At 39.1% G+C, this 19,148-nt stretch overlaps 1 protein-coding gene across 3 annotated transcripts in view; it reads right to left on the reverse strand.

The window, feature by feature from the left end:
• Positions 1 to 19,148, reverse strand: part of LIN7A (lin-7 homolog A, crumbs cell polarity complex component) — a 153,024-nt gene that overhangs the window by 27,795 nt on the left and 106,081 nt on the right. For all 3 annotated transcript variants that reach the window (XM_004583064.3, XM_058673509.1, XM_012926340.2), the window contains one exon: positions 17,564 to 17,773. In XM_004583064.3, coding sequence (XP_004583121.1) covers positions 17,564 to 17,773 — 210 coding nt within the window. The remainder of the gene's footprint in view (positions 1 to 17,563; positions 17,774 to 19,148) is intronic.

Consider the following 19,148-nt stretch of genomic DNA (forward strand, 5'->3'; position numbering starts at 1 on the left):
TTAGAAGAGTTAACATGTCTTTAGTATTTGCTATGCATTTAGGAATCACCACATTGTGCATATCCACACGAAGCTAGAAAAACAGAGTAGCCACTGTTATCATCTCTTAGCCATGAGGAAAGGAAGGTTCCGAAAAGTCAACAGATTACTCACTGAACTCCACCAATTAGCCTGGACCTTCTAGGGACTTAGTGAGAATTCAACGGCCCAGCGCATTTAGAGTGCTTAGCAAGTAAGTGCCTGGCCTGCAAACTCTCCAAGCCAGCCTTTCGGGTGACTTGTTAGTAATGTAGTGATGACAATTGCAGCTGAGTGCTTTATTTCTAATGCCTAATGCCTGGGGACTTTTAAATCACCATTTTAATGTAGTGACACATATATTGAGTAGCTAGTATTAATGTTGAATATTTTGGAAGTGTAAAAACTTAAACATTAAGAAGTATGAGTGACAACTACTAAAGTCATCTCCCATCTTTGTATTTAGGTCTGTTAGCCTCCAGGTTGCTTCTCCGGCACGCAGGTGCAGCTCCACCTGCAGACTTGGCGCTGACTCTTCACTCTGGATGGATTGTTCTTTCTTGGAGATCTTACCTTTATCCATCCTCTCCTAGACCATCACCTTTCAATGGGGCTGCTCTGTTCAGCCCCATTCCCTCCAGTTTCTTGGCTCTAGTATCCTCTATCCTTCCCTTTACAGCATCTTTGCTATTTTTAGTGCCCCATCACTTGTCACCATCTAACACAACAGAGGTCTTCAAAGCATTCTTGGGCCATGTTTATTGGGGGAAAAATCTGCATGAATTAAAAAATTTTAGCACCCCAAATAAACTTTTCATTCAATTCAATTTTTCCACAAAAATTCCGTAAGTTTTCATGTATATGATGTTTATTTTGGGTGTTAAACATATATATACGTATATATGTTACATATTTAATCTATTTATTGCTATTGCTTCTATGTCTCACTGGAAGAACTTTTCATCCTGTTTTTACTCAAGAATACTGATTGCTTCTAATACAATTAGATGCCTAAGAAGCACCTGTTGAATTTGTGAGTTAACATTAACATGATGTCCTAACACTGGCATGCAACATTGTGGTAGTCATGCATGTGCTACAGAGACAGCATCCTTAGGTAAATTTCGTCATCTTATTGCCCTAAAATTAAAATCTCTTATGCTAAGGGTGTGGTTGAGAAACTCAGCAGCTCATCTGTTACAGCAGGAGGAGTGAATGAATGTGCTTGGACCTAAGCAGGGTCACACAACAAACACAGCTAGACAAAAGTCCCATTCACATTTCTGCCATGCCTATCTATGGCTTGTCTTGTTCATTTACTAAACATATGTACTCAACATAGCATTTAATTAGCTATCTTCTCCAATACAGAAATGATAACACGCTAGACTGACCATGATCGGGCTTTGTGAAGCAGTGTGCATATATGCAAAATCACATGCATAACCACACAGAGAAGCATGTTTGACACACACACCCCCACTGACATAGTAAAATGGTATGTGTTGTGATAGTCACCATTATCCAGCTTTGCTTTGTTTCTTCTTGCTAATTTCATGCAGTGTGAAATGGTATGCACACTGTTCTAAGGGGGTAATTAGCTGGGTCTAAATTGCTATACCTATATATAGTGCTCTTACATTGCTTAAGAGTTAATAGTAACATAATGATTACCGTTTAATTTACGTTAAAAAACTGAGATTATGGATGTGAAAATAAAGTGAATTTCAGACTGAGCAGTTGTTCACATTTCAGATCCACTATAAAACTGAGAGCAAACTTTCAGGTGAAATAGATGCTGTGCCTCCAAGTTTGGAGTAAAAAAGTGTGAGACTTTGGCATATTTCTGCTTATGACGCATCCACTCAATGTTTCTACAAATTACTTCAAGCTACAGCTACAGCCAATGCTGAATCATTTCTCTTTATCAAGAACTTGATATTTCCAGGAGAATTAGATTAAAGTCAGATCATATAAGACATGATCTGTGCTCTCTTTAAACAGTCCCTTTCTTGGTACCAGGTGTGGCACATGATCATACACCTTTTTAGCTGTTACTGAAGAATTTACAGTGATACTCCTGCCATATTGCTTGTGTGTGGCAACAGAGTGAATGGCAAATTCAAGACTGGTGAGCTGTCAATCACTTTGTCTTTGCCACTCCCGACAATTAGGAACAACTGCCATCGGTGTTCTCATAGATCTTTTGATTCCACAATTGTTGAAATCTCTTTCAGAAGGGCCCTCGTTTGTGGAATCCCTTGTGTGCTGCGGCTTGGCAGATGCCACTGTATTCACATACACCAGAATGTATTCAAGGTGTATGACTTGTGCATTTACTACTCTGCATCTGTTTTTGTGAAATTGGACTGCTTTAGTTTAAGATAATGGTTTTCAACCCGGAGTGATTTCACATCTCAGGGAAGCATTGGCAATGTTTGAACATGTATGTTGATTATCATGACTGGAGGTGGGGTGGGGTGAAGCTGGCCAGAGTGAAACTGTAGATTTCTTCAGTATAGCAATCAACCTCCCACCAAAGAACTACCCTGTTCACAATCTGGGCAGTTCCATGGATGAGAAACCCCGATTAAAACAAACTTAACATAGTGAAAAGTTTTGTGTTTTTTTTTTTTAAATAAAGTTTTCTACTTCAGAATGCAGTTTATTTACTTCAACTTAGTTAAATAATTTTAGATTTGCATCTTGCCAAGGGCAAAATGGAATTGAAACCCGTGTGTGCCCAGACCTGATTGCTCGGAGGTCCCTAAGGCACCAAATACTGCTCGCACTGAGCCCCTCACCAGCTTGGCTGAGCCCCACTCTGTGCTGCATTAACAAGAGGCAGGAGCCATGCCAGAAATCCCAGACTCCCTGGCTAATTCCTTTTCTTCTCACATCCAGTGACCAGGTCTTGCTTATAGTCCTGGCACCTCCGGAAGAGCCTTCAAATTCCCTCCTTCCTTTCCATCTTAAATACTCTTCTCTCAGGGAAGACCTTCATCATGCCTCTATATTCTAGGAGTTTCCTACTTGGTCTCCTCACCTCCCGCTTTCTTCTAGGCCTTCAGATACCCCACATCCATATGCTGGAAGTTGTCAGGATAATTCAACTATCTGGAAATAAAACCATATTCTTTTGACCATTTCCTATCACCTTCAAAAGATAAGTCCAATTTCTTCATGATGGCTTCTGAGACCTTTCGTTGCATGGCTCATGTCCATCCTCTCAGCCCAACTCTTCAGCGAAAAACATCCTGTTGATGCATATGTTCCCTGCTGCCTGGAATATTCTCCATGAACTTATTCACTCTGACATTTCCTCTAAGCTCCGACTTCTGTATCATCTTTTCCTCAAAGGCAGAAAGTGTTGTTACTTGTTTTTAAGTTCTGAATCATTAGTCACTATCCATATTCCTCAGAGGCAAGAACTGGCTTGAATTCCAATTTGGCATCAGCTCTTTGGATTGCCGGAGCTCCCGTGTCATTATCTCCTCTCATTTATATAATCTTCACAGCAACCTCCTAAGAGTCCATTTTTACTTCTTCCTCAGGGAGGCTCCTTTGCAAAGCCAAATCTAGGACAGTACCATGGATTTTTTTTCCTTTTCCTTTTTGGTGCTGTCAGAGATAGAAAGCCAGAGACTTCACAGACTACTCAACTTCTCTCATGAATATGTAACGATGACTGCACATGTGGTGATGAGTTGGGAATGAAAAAGATGAGTTGAGAAGCAGGTGCTGGATGATGGGTTAGGTTTCAGGCTGATGCCAGGAGATCAAATCTTGTTTACACCAGTCTCGAAATGCTTTAAACTTATGTGCCATCAAAAACACAATTACTGCATCTATAGACTTGATGCCAGGATATAAAGTGTCATCCTTTTGTCTACACTCAAGATTGCATCCTTAAGTCTTAGCCTATGCTCGACTTTTTTACAGTTGCTGGTGATAATAGGCATAGCTATGAATAGAAATCACGACTTCTGGGAATATGTTGGAGCCACAGGACAGTTAGGTCAGTAATTTACATTTCAGAGTAAGATTGGAAGTGATAAAATTAGCAACTAATAATTCTGCATCTATGACAGAAGAAAAAAGCAAGCCATGGATGGAAGGGCTATGGCCCTACATGGCACATTTTATAAGTTCACTAAAACAGACCATTACTTTTGGCTGAGTTTCACAAGGTGTAGCTGTGGCACCACCACTTCTGAGCCTCACTGAACTGTGCATAGCTGAGAATCAACTACCAATCTTTGTCCTGGAGCTAGGGCATCTTACATGAACCTGCCGACAATCACACATGGCTTATGATATGTTAACTGATTTTCATTTGTAGCAGGGTCTTCTTTCTTTGAGGATATAATTAAGATCAACTGGATCAAAATCCATGAGAGAAAACAATATAAACTCTAAGACTTACTTTTGATTTGTATTTCATTAGGCATACCCATGAAATCCGTGTCTATTAAGAACATCCCAACCTTGTCTTAGTGGTACCAGTAGTTCATAGACCAACATAATTGGTTAGAAAGTTCTTTTCTAACAAGTTGGACTTAAATTGAAACATTGTTTTCTCCACTGACACTATAAGCAGTTAGTGATAAATTGGGTTTTGTGAATTACTGAAATCATAAATGATGCCAGAAACTCGCTGAGTCCAGAACTTAAATTAATTTTTTAAAATTTATTTTTATTGGAAAGTCAGATATTCAGAGAGGAGGAGGGACAGAGAGGAAGATCCTCCATCTGCTGATTCATTCCCCAAATGGCCACAATGGCTGGAGCTGAGCCAATCTAAAGCCAGGAACCAGGGGCCTCCTCCAGGTTTCCCATGTGGGTGCAGGGTCCCAAGGCTTTGGGATGTCCTCGACTGCTTTCCCAGGACATAAGCAGGGAGCTGGAGGGGAAGCAGGGTCGCCAGTATTATAGCCAGCACCCATATGGGATCCCAGCTTGGGCAAGGCAAGGACCTCAGTCACTAGGCTATCACGCCGGGCCCCGAGCTCAGAATTTGAAGACAACCACTATATTCTTTTGAGGTGTACTGCACATTTCCCAGCCAGAAGATAATGATTATTATTCTATTTTCTGTGTTTGTATTGTTTCTATTTTCTGTGTTTGTAAATGAAGACTTTGTCATGATAGGAAACATGGAGAGATCCACCTGGGGGTTTGAGGAAAAGGCTGTTTGATAATATTCTAGAGCAACGCTTCTGTGTTTTTATAGCAACGTAAGTTCTTATTTTTGCCAATGCTGCATTTATCATTTTTTTTTTACCATAATTGCTATTAGGAAAGGTGGATAAGACAGGTGTTGTTAGATCAGCTTTGCAGATGTACAGATGCCAACAATTTAATCAACTGCTGATATACATGCAGCCAACAAGAGGGATCTAGCTACCTCCGGAGTTGGAACATCTACAGAGATGAATTTATTCAGCATCACTTGAGAATAAAACAGGGAGTGACTCCAATTGGACTGAAAGCTTAACTCTATATGAACACAAAATTGTATAAGAGTGATACCTGACTTCAAGGAAAAGGATTACCAGTTATCGGGTATCTGAAAAGCTATCCAGCAGAATGGTAGACACACGCTCACGCTTTCTCTTAGTGAAGCATCGGGTCAACCCTGTGTGAAGGCATTGTTACTTCTGTTTTACAGATGGCAGTGTCTCAAAAACTGGATAAATGTGTTACGTGTAGACTATCCTTGAACTCCTGAGAAACCAGAAGGACTTGAAATTCACTAAGTTCCTTTTGAAATGCTGACAATAGCAGTTGACAATAAATTTTTCTAATTTCCTGTGAAAGTGCCAGTAGAAATAATCTTTCCTCACGAGTTATCAGATACAGATATTATTCAAATAATTTAATGTATTGAAAGAAAATGTCAATATAGGAGGAAAATAAGCTACAGCAGATAAAAAGAATACTACATTTCATTGCTTAGTAAGCAGAATCGGGAAGTATCAGAAACTTTTGACATATCACCAGATTTCAGAATTGAGGTACCCTATGGAGATTTCCATTGCAATTAAAATAAAATCAAAACTTGGGGTACCATCTGTAGGAGTCTATTGTTTGGCTCCTGATCACGGCCTCTTCTGTCTCACTTTATCCCACAATCTCTGTCACCTGTCTCCGTCCCCTCACTGCTGCCTGACAAATCTCTAACTTCTCCCGTCAATGTTCTTACACAAGCCCCTTCTCCCGATGGGGACTGACTCTTGTTAATCCCTAACCTCAGCTTAAATATCACCCTGCAAGCAGGCCAGTTCTAACACCATTAAATTTAGCTCCTCTGTTCTGTTATGTTGTGCCTTGTTTTCTTATTTTTTTCCCCCTTTGTAACACATGTCACAGGGCTTAATTACGAGGCAGTGTTATATCCTCAAGCATAAATCTGTGTTCTTTGTGTACTTCCCCCCACCCTGTGCTTCCTGCAGCTCAAACTTAGGGAGGAACAAAGACGGCCAAAAATACATCTCAAAGCCCTTGACTCCAAGGCAGACGGAAAGAGTACCATGGCTCCACATCAGTTTTTTTTTTCTTCCTCATGAAAGACTAGATAAAATTGAGGCTAAAAGGAACAAACAGAGACAGAATTCGAAGTGTGGCTGCAGCAAAACAAAGCATGTTGGCTTGTTGATCTTGTATCCCACTACGGCCGAATTCATGTACTAAGTCTGACAGTCTTTTGATTTTATCTTTTGGTTCCCATGAATATAAAATCATATCATCAGCAAACAGGGATAATGTAGCATCACCCTTTCCTATTTGTATGATATTTATTTCTTCTTTTTGCCTAATAGCTCTGGTTATAACTTTCAGAATTATATTGAGTAACAATAATGGCAGTTGACATTCTTGTCCGGTTCCAGATACCGGTAAAAATATTTTTGGTTTTCCCCATTCAATATGGCATTGACTATGAGATGTCAAGTATAGCATTAATAATGTTAACTTACATACTTAAAAAAAAGTTGTTTATTTGACAAAGCTGCAGAAAGAAACAGAGAGACAGAGGGAGAGAGAAATCTTCTATTTACTGGTTTACTCTCCAAATGGCCACAACAGACCAGGCTGAATCCAGGGACTGGAATTTCATGCTGGTCTCCCAGATGTGTGGCAGGACCCAAGCACTTTCGTCATCTGCAATGCTTTTCCAGATCAATTAGCAGGAAGCTGGATGGGAAGTGGAGCAGCCAGGACTTGAACTGGCTCTCATATGTGGCAGCTTAAACTGAGTCACAATACTTGTACCAACTTACGTGCTTTCTACACCTGAATTCTTCCAGGTATTTTTTAAATCATGAATAGGTATTGTATTTTATCTTTCCCTGCACCTATGGGGATGAACACATGACTTAAGCCTTAATTCTGTTAATTTGTTGTATTTGATGTGAGGTATATGATTTTTGATTTAGATATGCTGAATCATCCTTGCATCTATAGAAATCATTGTTATGTTAAATAAGACAAAGAACCACGTTTTCTCTCACATGTAGAAGTTGATATGAATATACAAATATATATTCTTATACATTATATCATTTGATATATAGATATTTATAAATTTTTCTTTAATGAATCATATCCCTTACATACCAATATACTTCTTTTCTCCTAATTTTATGCTTTAATATATCCATTGTTTTTTTTTCTTTGTGTTTATATTTTTTGGGTGTATTTTTACTTCTCAAATTTTCCAAATCTTCTGTTTTGGATAACTCAGTCTGAAAACTATTTTACCTTACTGAATTTTTTTTTTAAAATATAGGCAACCATTAAAAATGGAAAAAATGGGAAGCAGCAAGAAATTACTTTTCTCCTAGAGCCCCTGGTGGGAGCATAGCTCAGTAAACCCTTGAGTTTAGAGCCTGAAAAACTGATGCGGAGTTTCTGGCCTTCGGGATTGCTATAGTGGAAATCATCAAGTTTGTGGTAATTTGTTGCTGCAACCTAAGGAACAGCTATGCATGAAGACTGACAATCTTGTTATTCTGAGCATTATGTTACTGAAGAGAATCACTGGGGGGAATTTCTGATTGGCTGGCATAGTGTTGGCTATATCACTGTTGTTGGCCTATTTCTATGTATATATTTGCCATGAGAAGCAGCATTGCTTTCTTAATGTGTACCAGGCAGAAGTTTCCATGAGCTTTGTAATTCTTTCTGTTTTCTTCATTACTGTATGTACAGAACTTGATTCAGTAGCTGACAGACATGTATTACTCTACAACTGTTGCATGGATGAAGAAATTGATAATAGCACAGCAATGAGAAAAACATGAACAATGAATGGTAAAAATAGCTTCAAGAAAAACTATCAGTAACCAAACTGAATAGTCAAGTATTTATTCCCAGCAATCTAAATAGAGATCTGTGTCGATCTGACACCATGTGTGAGAATTTCACCTACAGTCTGTTACTTTAATGCTGACTAAGAGTGAGTGTGTACGGTGGTGTGACCTTTTCCGGAAGTTTTAAAAGAAGCTCAAAGTTCCAGTTGGTCTATTAACATGTGACAGTTAATACAGCTGGTGCTTATTCTTTCAGGCTGAATAGCCTGTGAGGTACTATTACCTGTTCTATTGGAGTAGCATAAAATTTCTGTGTTATGTCTGATTTATTTTTTGTTGTTTGAGAGGCAAGAGGAGTTGGACGCAAAGGTTCGCATCCTTTGGTTCACTCCCATAGGGCCTACAATGGCCCTGAGACAGGATTGAAGCCAGAAGCTGGGAACAAATTGGGCTTCCACATGGGTGATTGCTGTCAAGTACCTGAATCATCAGCTGTTACTCACTGGCAAGAAGCTGGAATCAAGGGCAGAGCTAGGACTAGGAGCCAGGCTCTGTGACATGCAATCCAGCAAGTGTTTCAACTGCTGGGATAAATGCCCTCCTTGGCTTGTTCAAGGAAAAGATCTTTTGCCACAAGACGGTTCCGAATTGTCAGGAGCCGTGTACTATAGCCACACTGAAGCCATTTTGAATATAGAACTACAGGCCAGTGGAAAACCCCTGGTTGGCTAGATGCTTGGGAAAGAGGTTATGAAACTGATCACACTCCTAGTTTCAATTATTTCTAGCAATTGTTTCAGAATGTGATTTATGCTGTACCTGCCAACATCTTGTTACTTGTTACCTACACTATTGTTGATATGGTGGCTGCTCAAGAACAATCCGTCTTGAGACCATGGCTTGCGTCCCAGTTTCTCCTTCCCTCCCAGAGCCTTAGTTACTGAAGAATATAAAAATCCTCAATCGAAAATAATAAAGTGACAGCTTGATCAGACCTACTGTCTTGCTGTCCATTCTTTGTGTCTCTTGTCCCTTCATTCTCTCCTAGGTTGGTTGCGACCCCCGTTGACTGTCCTGCTGGACGGGACACCGAATGAAGGAGCCTAGACCTTGCCTGTGCAGTATTGCAAAATACACTAGACTGAATATGATACAATGCAATTAGTACTTCTCTTGGATCCTTTACAAATTTGAGTGAAGTCTCTCATGATGTCACTCAAAGGATAATAACTTGGAGCATTTAACATGCAATTTTGCATTCCTATTTAATTATAACCCTAAAAATCTCCTACACAGATGCTATGAAATTAAAACAGTACGCCAAAGATCCTAGGCAAGTACAGGGCTATGTGATGATATCTTTCATGGAGGCCTCTTGGGTTCGAATTAACTCTGAGCTCCTCATGCCAGGCTTACTGGGGGCTGAAGATAGAGTCTCTGCCTCCTTTCCCTTTTCTATGACAGCACTGGCTCCCCTCCAATGGCCAAGACGATTCAGAGAGCAGTTGTGTAGCAAGCCTGTACATTCAGCCCAAGGAGGAGGGTTGTTTGGGTCACAGCCTTGTGTCAGTGCAAAGCAGAGTGATGGGATAGGCAGATACTGAACAATTGAAAATTTAGACCAAGCTATTCACACCTTGCTGCACTGCAGCACACTGTCTCTCTTCAAAACATCACTGTGTTTACACTGTGTAAGTCTTAGACTTACAAAGATCCAAGTACCTTATGAGTAGCTAGGAAAAGAAATGGACATTCTCTAAACCAAAAAATGTACTTAAGCAAAATCATAAAAATGAAGGAGCTTTGAGGTCAGCATTGTGGTGCAGCTTCTGATTGTGATGCTGGCATTCCATATTAGAGTGTCCATTTGAGTCCTAGCAGCTCTGCTTCGGATCCAGCTCATTGCTGATGCACCTAGGAAAGCAGCAGAAGACTGCAAGTTCTGGGTGTCTGCCATCAATACAAGGGACCAGAATTAAGCTTCTGGCCCCTGCTTTTGGCCTGGTGCTGACATGATCTTTGTGGTCATTTGGAGAGTGAAATAATAGCTGGAACCTCTCTCTGTCGTCTCTCCTTGACACTCTCGCCCTCTCTTTCACTCTGCCTTTCAAATAAACACACTTAACAATTTTTAAGAAACTTCTATCTGCATTATACATGCAAGCACTAATTTGATTACTGACTGGATATTTGGTCACCTTTAAATGATTATTAAGGAGGCAAGACCGCCTGGGATCAAACTGTGTGTGCTGCTATTTAGCAGAGGTACAAGCTGAGAAAGTAGCTTTATCTCTCTCTTCCTCAGTTTCCTTATTTGTAAGTGAAAATGATAATAACACCTACAACACAAGATCATCATGGGGAAAGAGTGAATTTCCCATGTAAAGTACAGGGTTCTGGCACTACGCAAATATTGGTGGGGCCTTGACTTAATGCACAGGGACACTGGGCAATAAACAGACTACTGCTGCCAATGGAATACACGTTTCACTATGAAATTTAAAATTTCATGGAACCTTGTAACTTCATAGCAATTAAGAAATCTTTATGTTCTCTGTTCTCTGGGTACCACATATAATGAAATTTTAATATAGGCTTCCCCTCTGGGATGATAAACATATCTACAGAGTCCAAAGCTGGAGTTTTCATTTCTGTTTCAATCTCATTCCACACCTGACAGTCATTCTGCATAATAATTTGAGCTGTGAGTACTCATCCTTAACATGGCCCAGGTATTTATAAGGTGGGCAAAAAGCCAGTTTTCAGGAAAACAACTTATTCTGTTCCATCCCTAAATTTTTATTCATTCATGTGTTATGGTTAAAAATCAATTAGCAATGTGCATAAACTGTATCAACAGGTTTCCCTTGGCTTAACAACAGAGCTGGGCAAATGTAAGGGTCTTTTTCTCACTAAGGGTGCTTTAAAAGCATGTTTGTGGTCAGACCCTTGGGAAGGCTTCTCTCCACTATGACATATTCTCACACTTCTTTTGCGTCTATTTTATCTTCCTGTCCTCTGCTTTCCTCCCTTGTCTTATCTCTCACCATCAAAACTAATAGCATAATAGCAAATACTGGGGTTGACTCAGATTTTGGAATTATTTTGAAATAATTATAGATTTGCAGGAAGTTGAAGAGCAATGAAAGTGATATCCCATGTGCCTTTTACTCAGCCTCCTCCAATATTATTATAAAAACAGCATATTAGTAAAACTAGGAAATTAATGTTGGAACAATCCATAGAACTTATTCAGGCTTCATTAGAATTGGTGTTTAAAGTAACTGGTTATTATATCAATTAGGCAGGCCGTAGAGGTTGACAATCCATTTAATATATGTATTAAATGTGGGCTTGTGTGCACGTGGTGTGTCCACTGGTGTGTATGTGTGTTTTAGAGAGACACTCACACACAGTGAGACAGAGAAAAGAGAGAGAGTGAGCTGACTCTGGCACTATCCATTTCATGAACCTGTTTTGAGGAACAAATGGGAGAAAGCAGGAAATAGATAAAAAGTAGATTTCCAATGTTCTATTCAAGGAAAATGTCTCATTGTCACTAAACAGAATAGACAGAACTGATTTACCCACCTCGGAGTATTGATTGTTGAGTGTGTATTGTAGGGAAGGTGGTCTACGGAAGTCTCAGCAAACCCCCATTGTAAGGCACAGAGTTAGAACGGATAGTGGAGCCATATGTTCCAACCATTTACAGGATACACATGTGCCAATGGGTTGGTATAATTCTCCCGGACACAAGTTCATGGACTGGAGGTTTGGTTCCCAGTGTAGCGCTGTTAGGATGGTGGAAGTGCGAGAGGTGGGGCTTCTCGTTTGCAACCAAATGACTTAAATGGATGGATGTCACATGAAATAAATTAAGCCAGATGCAGACAGACACATATTGCATGATCTGTTTCATGAATGGAAGCTAAAATCTAAAATGAAATATACCCTAATATGGATACAGAATAGTGATTGCTAGAGACAGGGAGCGATAGCGAGGGATAGAGGGAGCTTTGATATCAGGTACCAAATCAGAGTTAGATCAAAGGAATATGTTTCTATGTTACACAGCATAGTAGAGAGACAGCAGTTCACAATAACCCACTATATACTTTACCAAAAAATGCAAGAAAGGAACTCCAAGCTTCTAATTACAAAGTAATATCAAAGAAGGAGAAATACTGATTCCCTGTATTGATCATTATATACCATATTCATGTATCAAAATGCAACACTGTGGGCCCAGCGCAATAGCATAGTGGCTGATGTCCTTGCCTTGAACACGCTAGGTTCTCATGTGGACACCGGTTCTAATCCCGGCAGCCCCGTTTCCCATCCAGCTCCCTGCTTGTGGCCTTGGAAAGCAGTCGAGGAAGGCCTAAGGCCTTGGGACCCTGGCTCTGGCTTTGGATCGGCTCAGCTCCAGCCACTGTGGCCACTTGGGGAATGAATCAGCAGACAGAGGATCTTGCCCTCTGTCCCTTCTCCTCTCTGTATATCTGCCTTTCCAACAACAACAACAACAAAAAACCTTAAAAAAATATGTAACACTAGGCCACAAATATGTGCAAGTATTTTTAATTAAAAAATATACAGAAGTGGGGCTTAGTGGAAGATGATTAGGTCATGGGGGCTCCACCCTCTGACTGGATTAGCTGTTTTAGGTGGCAGGTCAGCTCTGACAGGAGGGAGATTGGTCTTTACCAGGGCACGCCATTATGAAAAGAGCAGGCCCAACTCCTATCCTTGGTTCACCTGCCCCTTTCACATGGGGCTGGTGCTTTTTCTTCCTTTCCATCACATTGTAATGCAGTGAGTGGTCCCTCCACAGCATGTTGGCACCAGCCTGGGGGGGACCTCCCCGAATCAGAATCTTGATTCACGTATAAGCTACCCAGCTACAGGTAGCTTGTCACAGCAGCGCCAAGAAAAACGAAGACAACATATTTCAAAATATTTATGCTAGGTTTTCACCTAACGTCTTACTGAAACTTCAAATGCTGGGCCTTATCACTGTCATCCTTTAGAGAACTCTAGTATTTAAAAGTCTCCGCTAGGACCCGGTGTGGTAGCCTAGCAGGTCTTGCATTCACTGGGATCCCACATGACTGCTGGTTCTAATCCCAGTGGCCCCATTTCCCATCTAGCTTCCTGCTTGTGGCCTGGGAAAGCAGTTGAGGATGGCCCAAAGCCTTGGGACCCTGCACCCATGTGGGAGGCCTGGAGGAGACTCTGGGCTCCTGGCTTCAGATCAGAGCAATTCCAGCCATTGTGGCTGCTGGGGAGTGAGTCACAGATGGAGGATCTTCCTCTCCGTCTCTCCTCCTCTTTGTATATCTGACTTTCCAATTAAAAAAAGTCTGTCCTAGTAACCTAGTGATAAGATAACTTTGCCTTCCTGTGTCTTAGATGGACTGATTCTGACACCTTATTATTCCTTGTACAATGAAGGACAAGCAAAGAGAACTTTACCTTCCTAAATATTCTCTGCTCTGAACATCGTAATAAGTCTTTACACAGTATTTGTCCATCATATAAAAGACTGCTCCTCTGTGGATGAGCCATGTCTTTCAACGCTCTGTAGAAGACACTGATATCAGTTGCCCTACAATCACATTAACACATTATTTTGCCCCTAATTCAACCTGCCTTATATGTCTAATTTTTTTCTGGCTTTTATATTTAATCTTCCCTCCCTGATTCTGCACAGTTGCAGCTAGCTTTCTGGGCATGGGAATAGGACTTCATGTAGATTCTTATTAAATGAGTCCTAGTGCATCTCTCTATTGAGATTTTATTTATCACTAAATTTATTTTCTGTTCCTGCTGGCTCCCTGCTGGCTCCATGTTGGCTATAACTTTTATAAATAGTCATTGAATCCTTTCTCAAAATTGCTGAGGAAACACTTGAGCCATAAAACGGGGAAAGGGAGATCACTAGAAAGTTTAAACCGTTAACTGTACCATTTTGTCCTCTTGCTAATGATAAATCTTAATTTGGCATTCCGAAGTTTTCACCAAGGGTTGACACAAGTAGCCATACACAAAAGGCTTCTGTGTTTTCCATGAAATTACATTAGGCAATTCAATGTCTCTTTTGTAAAAATCCCATGGGAAATTTTTCCTGGAGCCGGGAGATAGAAAAAAAAAAATTCTCTCCTTATGGTAGCTGAACCGGTATAAGTTTTATTTTGAATTATAAGAAGTAAAGAAAAAAATCAATTATTCTCTTGCTATATCTTTTCTTTATTCTTATTTGTCAATTTTCCCTTGTAAGCACCCCCTTAATACATCTAATACTCCATGTTCATAACTTTGTCTTAGCATATGTTATTACTTTTTTTACCAAACATATGACATATGCTTCCTTAATTCTAGCCGGATATAAGAGTAAACAAAGAAAATGAAGATGTTATTTCAGATATCTGGACAAATGTCAAAAACCATGTCATAATTTATTTTTTAAGCAGGACACTTGGGAATATTCCCGAATACTTGACAAGCTGGTTAAGGTTTGCTTCTGCCATGCAATAACTTCCTTTCAAACTGTGTTCTCAGTGCAGAATAGCAGGTTCTGAAGAATCTTCTGTAGTAATCTCTGCAAATAGTGCTTTATTTCCATGTCGAAAAAGAAATCATTCAGTCTTTTGGTAATCTTTTCCTTTTGTGGCTCTTCTTTTACAGGACCAACACATTATTATTACAGATGTTCCCACATTTAATAAAGCTCTCCGTCTAGAATGACTTTATATTCAATAGCCCTCTAGACTTGAGGTTTGAAGCCAAGGTTTGTAGAAATGAATTAACTGCTCTTACCTGTGATTCTGAATAAGTCACTGGGTCATGAAGTTTCTAATTTACAGAAAATTACCTTCTGATGACAAGTATTAGGAATTATTAAAAGCATATAGCTTAGCTTTAAGCACTTTAAAATAGGAGGCCTGTGGCATATAGTTTGATTATATGGATATGCAGTATTTTAAGTTCCAATTTTAGGAGCTTGATATGCCGATTTAGAATGGCTGGCCACATTTATATGAGAAAAGCTATACGAGAGTTAACCATTATATTATTTGCATACCTGTTTTAGTAAACAAATGACGTTTTTCTAATTAGGAAAGTATGTTAGAGCTTGATTTTCAAAAACTGATATAACTGGCATGACAAATATTATTAATTGGTAACTATGTAGGTTTTAAATACATTGGGATATTAAAATCTTTGGGAAATATTCTCCCTCTTGCTTGAACAGAGTGTAAATATCTCAGGAAGACCCACTGTTTGTGCTAAAGGATTACTGGCTATAGTTTAACCACCAAAACCTTCTGATTTACAACTAGAAGTTCAATAAGATTTCTGGTTTATCTGATCTGAATCTAAGGCAATAAAATCCTGGCTCTGGAGTTTGTCCAGTCCACCTCAAGGGGATGTTTTTCCCCAAGGTTCTAACAGAAATATCTGAATGGACAGAAAACTGTGGTTCCATTAGATTTATGAAAGAGCCTGTATGAATTTATGACTGATTTCTTTTTTGCTAAAAAAATGTTAAAATGCCTGTATGCATTTTCAAATTTGCATCATATAACTAGCGAAATCAACTCTGGGGCATGGGTGGCACAAGAAGGTACCTCACCTACGTCTCCTTATTCAGCAGCCATGGATTCAGCTGTTTTGAACAAGGAAATTCAGGGGGAATAAGGAACGTATAATTCACAATCATAATCATTGTTCCAAGGCGACCAACTGCCTCTCAGGTACATTAGTAAGTCATCACAAGAAGTTCGGTGAGTGATTGCAAAATGACTACAGCTTTGTTCCTTGCAAATGTATGATTAAATAATTGCACTTTAGCTCCCTTGACAGATGGGTCAGAATCAGTCACCTACTAAATTGATTTTGCATATATTGGTTGCTTGATATAACTAATGTATTTTAGAGGTTTATTTTTGGGCTGTCTTTCCTATTTTGATTTTCCCAATATATACAAAGAAATGTAAATTCCTACACAAAAGCACAGATTCGTGTGTGGCATAATTGTGTGACTTGTCTCTAGAGTCCTCAACCAGAAAGTTCAGCTCAGAAATAATTTGTGGAAATATGCTTTGAAAAAGTCATAGCTAGCTAAAGGTCAATAACAGTTTATCCCAAAGCATTACTACACAGAAAGAAAGTAAATGAAATGGTCATTTTAAATTTTGAATGCTGAAATGTTGTAACATATTCATGGTTGAAAACGGTGGAAATTAAACAACACTAGAACTGAATGAATCTTTTTGAATTCTTTAAAACTACTTGTCAGGCTGAAAACAAAAAAATGAACAAAATTCAAAATATAAATACAGAATATCTTTAACCCATAATTACCAATAAAATATCATGCTCCAAGTGCATTTTATTTTGGATATTGTGCTCTAAGCATAAATCAGTATGGTCACAACTCAAAAGTTAGTTTCCATGTCAGAAACCCTAACTTCTTAGAGAAAAGACCTTAGGTTAGTAAAAAGGTAAATACTGATATATTCCTGTTTATATTTCTGAAATTTATGCTTTTAGGTTATTTACATTTGATGTAAGTAAAAGTTAGGAAGAGAAAATGATTTGTCACATGAAGCATCCAAAGATTATGAGACTGTAAAATAGTCATATTTAACATTTTAACATTGAATTGTTGCATATTTTAATTCTATCTGAAAACGGAAACATACATGATGATTGGTAATGCCATCTGACTTCTTTTGGTGGAGGGAAAGACAGGCTAAAACCTTCTTGGTCTACTGTGATTATAAAGAATCCTGAACAGATAAGTTTTTATTCAGTTTGTATATAAACATTAAGACTTATATAAACATTAAGACTATCCTTCCTCTTTAGTTAAAATGAGAGAAAGTTCCATTCTGTATAAAAAACACTTCAAATCTAAAAATATGCGTAAAAGTAGTGTCTTGAACATGAGTTCAATTACAGTGGTAAGAGTGGGAGGATGGGTGGATTCTGCTAGTTGATAATTTCCCAACCCATCACTCAATATTTGTTACAGCTGAGTAACAGGAATGAGACCTAAAAATATAAAATTACAGACAGGTTCAATATTCATCAATGCTTAGGAAGCTGCCTGGATACAGACTTGTAATTTGTGCTTTATCATTTCAACACTTGATTTCAGTTAACATCAGGAAAACAGAGAGAGAGAACAAACTTAGGAAAGAAGGGTTATTTTATGAACATACCACTCCGTTCACTGAGAGCAGCTGGTCTCCTCTTTTGAGGCCTCCGTGTCTTTCAGCCACCCCTCCAGGAATGATGCGGGAGATATAAATTGGGGAGTTTTGCTCCTTTCCTCCCATCACGTTAAAGCCAAGGCCTTCATCAGTCTTTGGCAGTTCGACTACCCGAGGGTGGGAGTGGCCTTCACTAGCTGCAAAAGCTGCAACTGTTGCCTGAAAGAAAATATGGTCTTTTGGTGATCAGTCGAGGTCATAAGCCTAATCCTAGATTTACAGGAAGCAGCACAGGCAACTGTCTACACATTCTAATAGCATTCTCCTGTGAAAGAAAGAATAGAAAAGGCAAGACCTTTCTTTGCTTAGATGCCATCTGGGATTTCATTCTGGAGGGAAGCCTCACTCAGCTATTTCTAGATTTCCAGAAGTTATTCATTATTGCAAAAACTCCATCAAAATCGATCCTAATCACACCAGTAAAGTGCAGTTCTTTCTGCTCCCAGGCTGCCAGTAGTTAGGGTCTGCCTACTAGTTACTACCTACTATTATAATTATGTTATAATTATATGTTGACTAAAGGCACCTTGAAGGCAGAGGTTGTCTTGTCCTTTTTGTGTGTAGGATACACAGTCAGATTTGGGGCTAGCACATGCATATTCATTAAAAATTTATTCAGGAAGTTGAGCAGCACTTCCAAGATGTTTATATCGTTGTGAATGCATATACAGTCTTGCTATTGCCAGCCCTCTGGCCTAGCAATTTTACGTTTTTTTCCCCTCAAACTGAGACGTCATAAAAGAAGCTGAAATCTAAAATGTACTAATAAATTCAAGCATACTATTGTGATTCCCTACCAACATTCTGAATTACTGTGGGGTATTCTCTCATCTGGAACAAAATGTTTACTCCCTACGTCTTCCATCAATATTTCAACTACTGTAGCGACAGAGGCGAAATGAAAACAGTCCAAGGTTTTAAGCCTACAGAGATAAGGAATCATCATTTCATATGGAAATTATCTTATTTTTAAATCCATAGATTAATTCCTTTAAATAAGTGCCAAAAAAACTTACCATTAGTTCTTACTCCCCATAGAAATAAAACAGTATTTTAGTAGCTTCTCTCAAGAGAAGATTCTCTTGCTTGCTTTCCATTTCCATTAGCTGCCTTAACCACAGTTGACTAAATGTCCACTATAAAATGATTTACTCTATGCTGTGAAAATATTGATTCCCAATGACTGTACATTCCTTTTCCACACACAGCATTATCACATCAATTTAGCATTATGCTACTGACTGCATTTAGTGAAAGATAGTGAATGATATGATAATAATGGCTTGTTTTTAGCTGCATGCATTTGCTCATGCAAACCTTATTGTCATGCATAGTTTTTAATGGCTGACATGGATGCAATGCAGACAGCCCAGAAACAACCAGAAAATATTGTGCTATTGCAACATTATGCTGCTATCCTGCTGTTCTACATGAATAAGAAATGAGAATGGTAAAACATTACATAATTCACTTTCCCCTTAATTAAACCATGTAGGGATCATTTTGTGTGTGTGTGTTTCCACTTCAGTACAAG

Source organism: Ochotona princeps, chromosome 15 (assembly GCF_030435755.1).
Source record: "Ochotona princeps isolate mOchPri1 chromosome 15, mOchPri1.hap1, whole genome shotgun sequence".
Classification (NCBI taxonomy): domain Eukaryota; kingdom Metazoa; phylum Chordata; class Mammalia; order Lagomorpha; family Ochotonidae; genus Ochotona; species Ochotona princeps.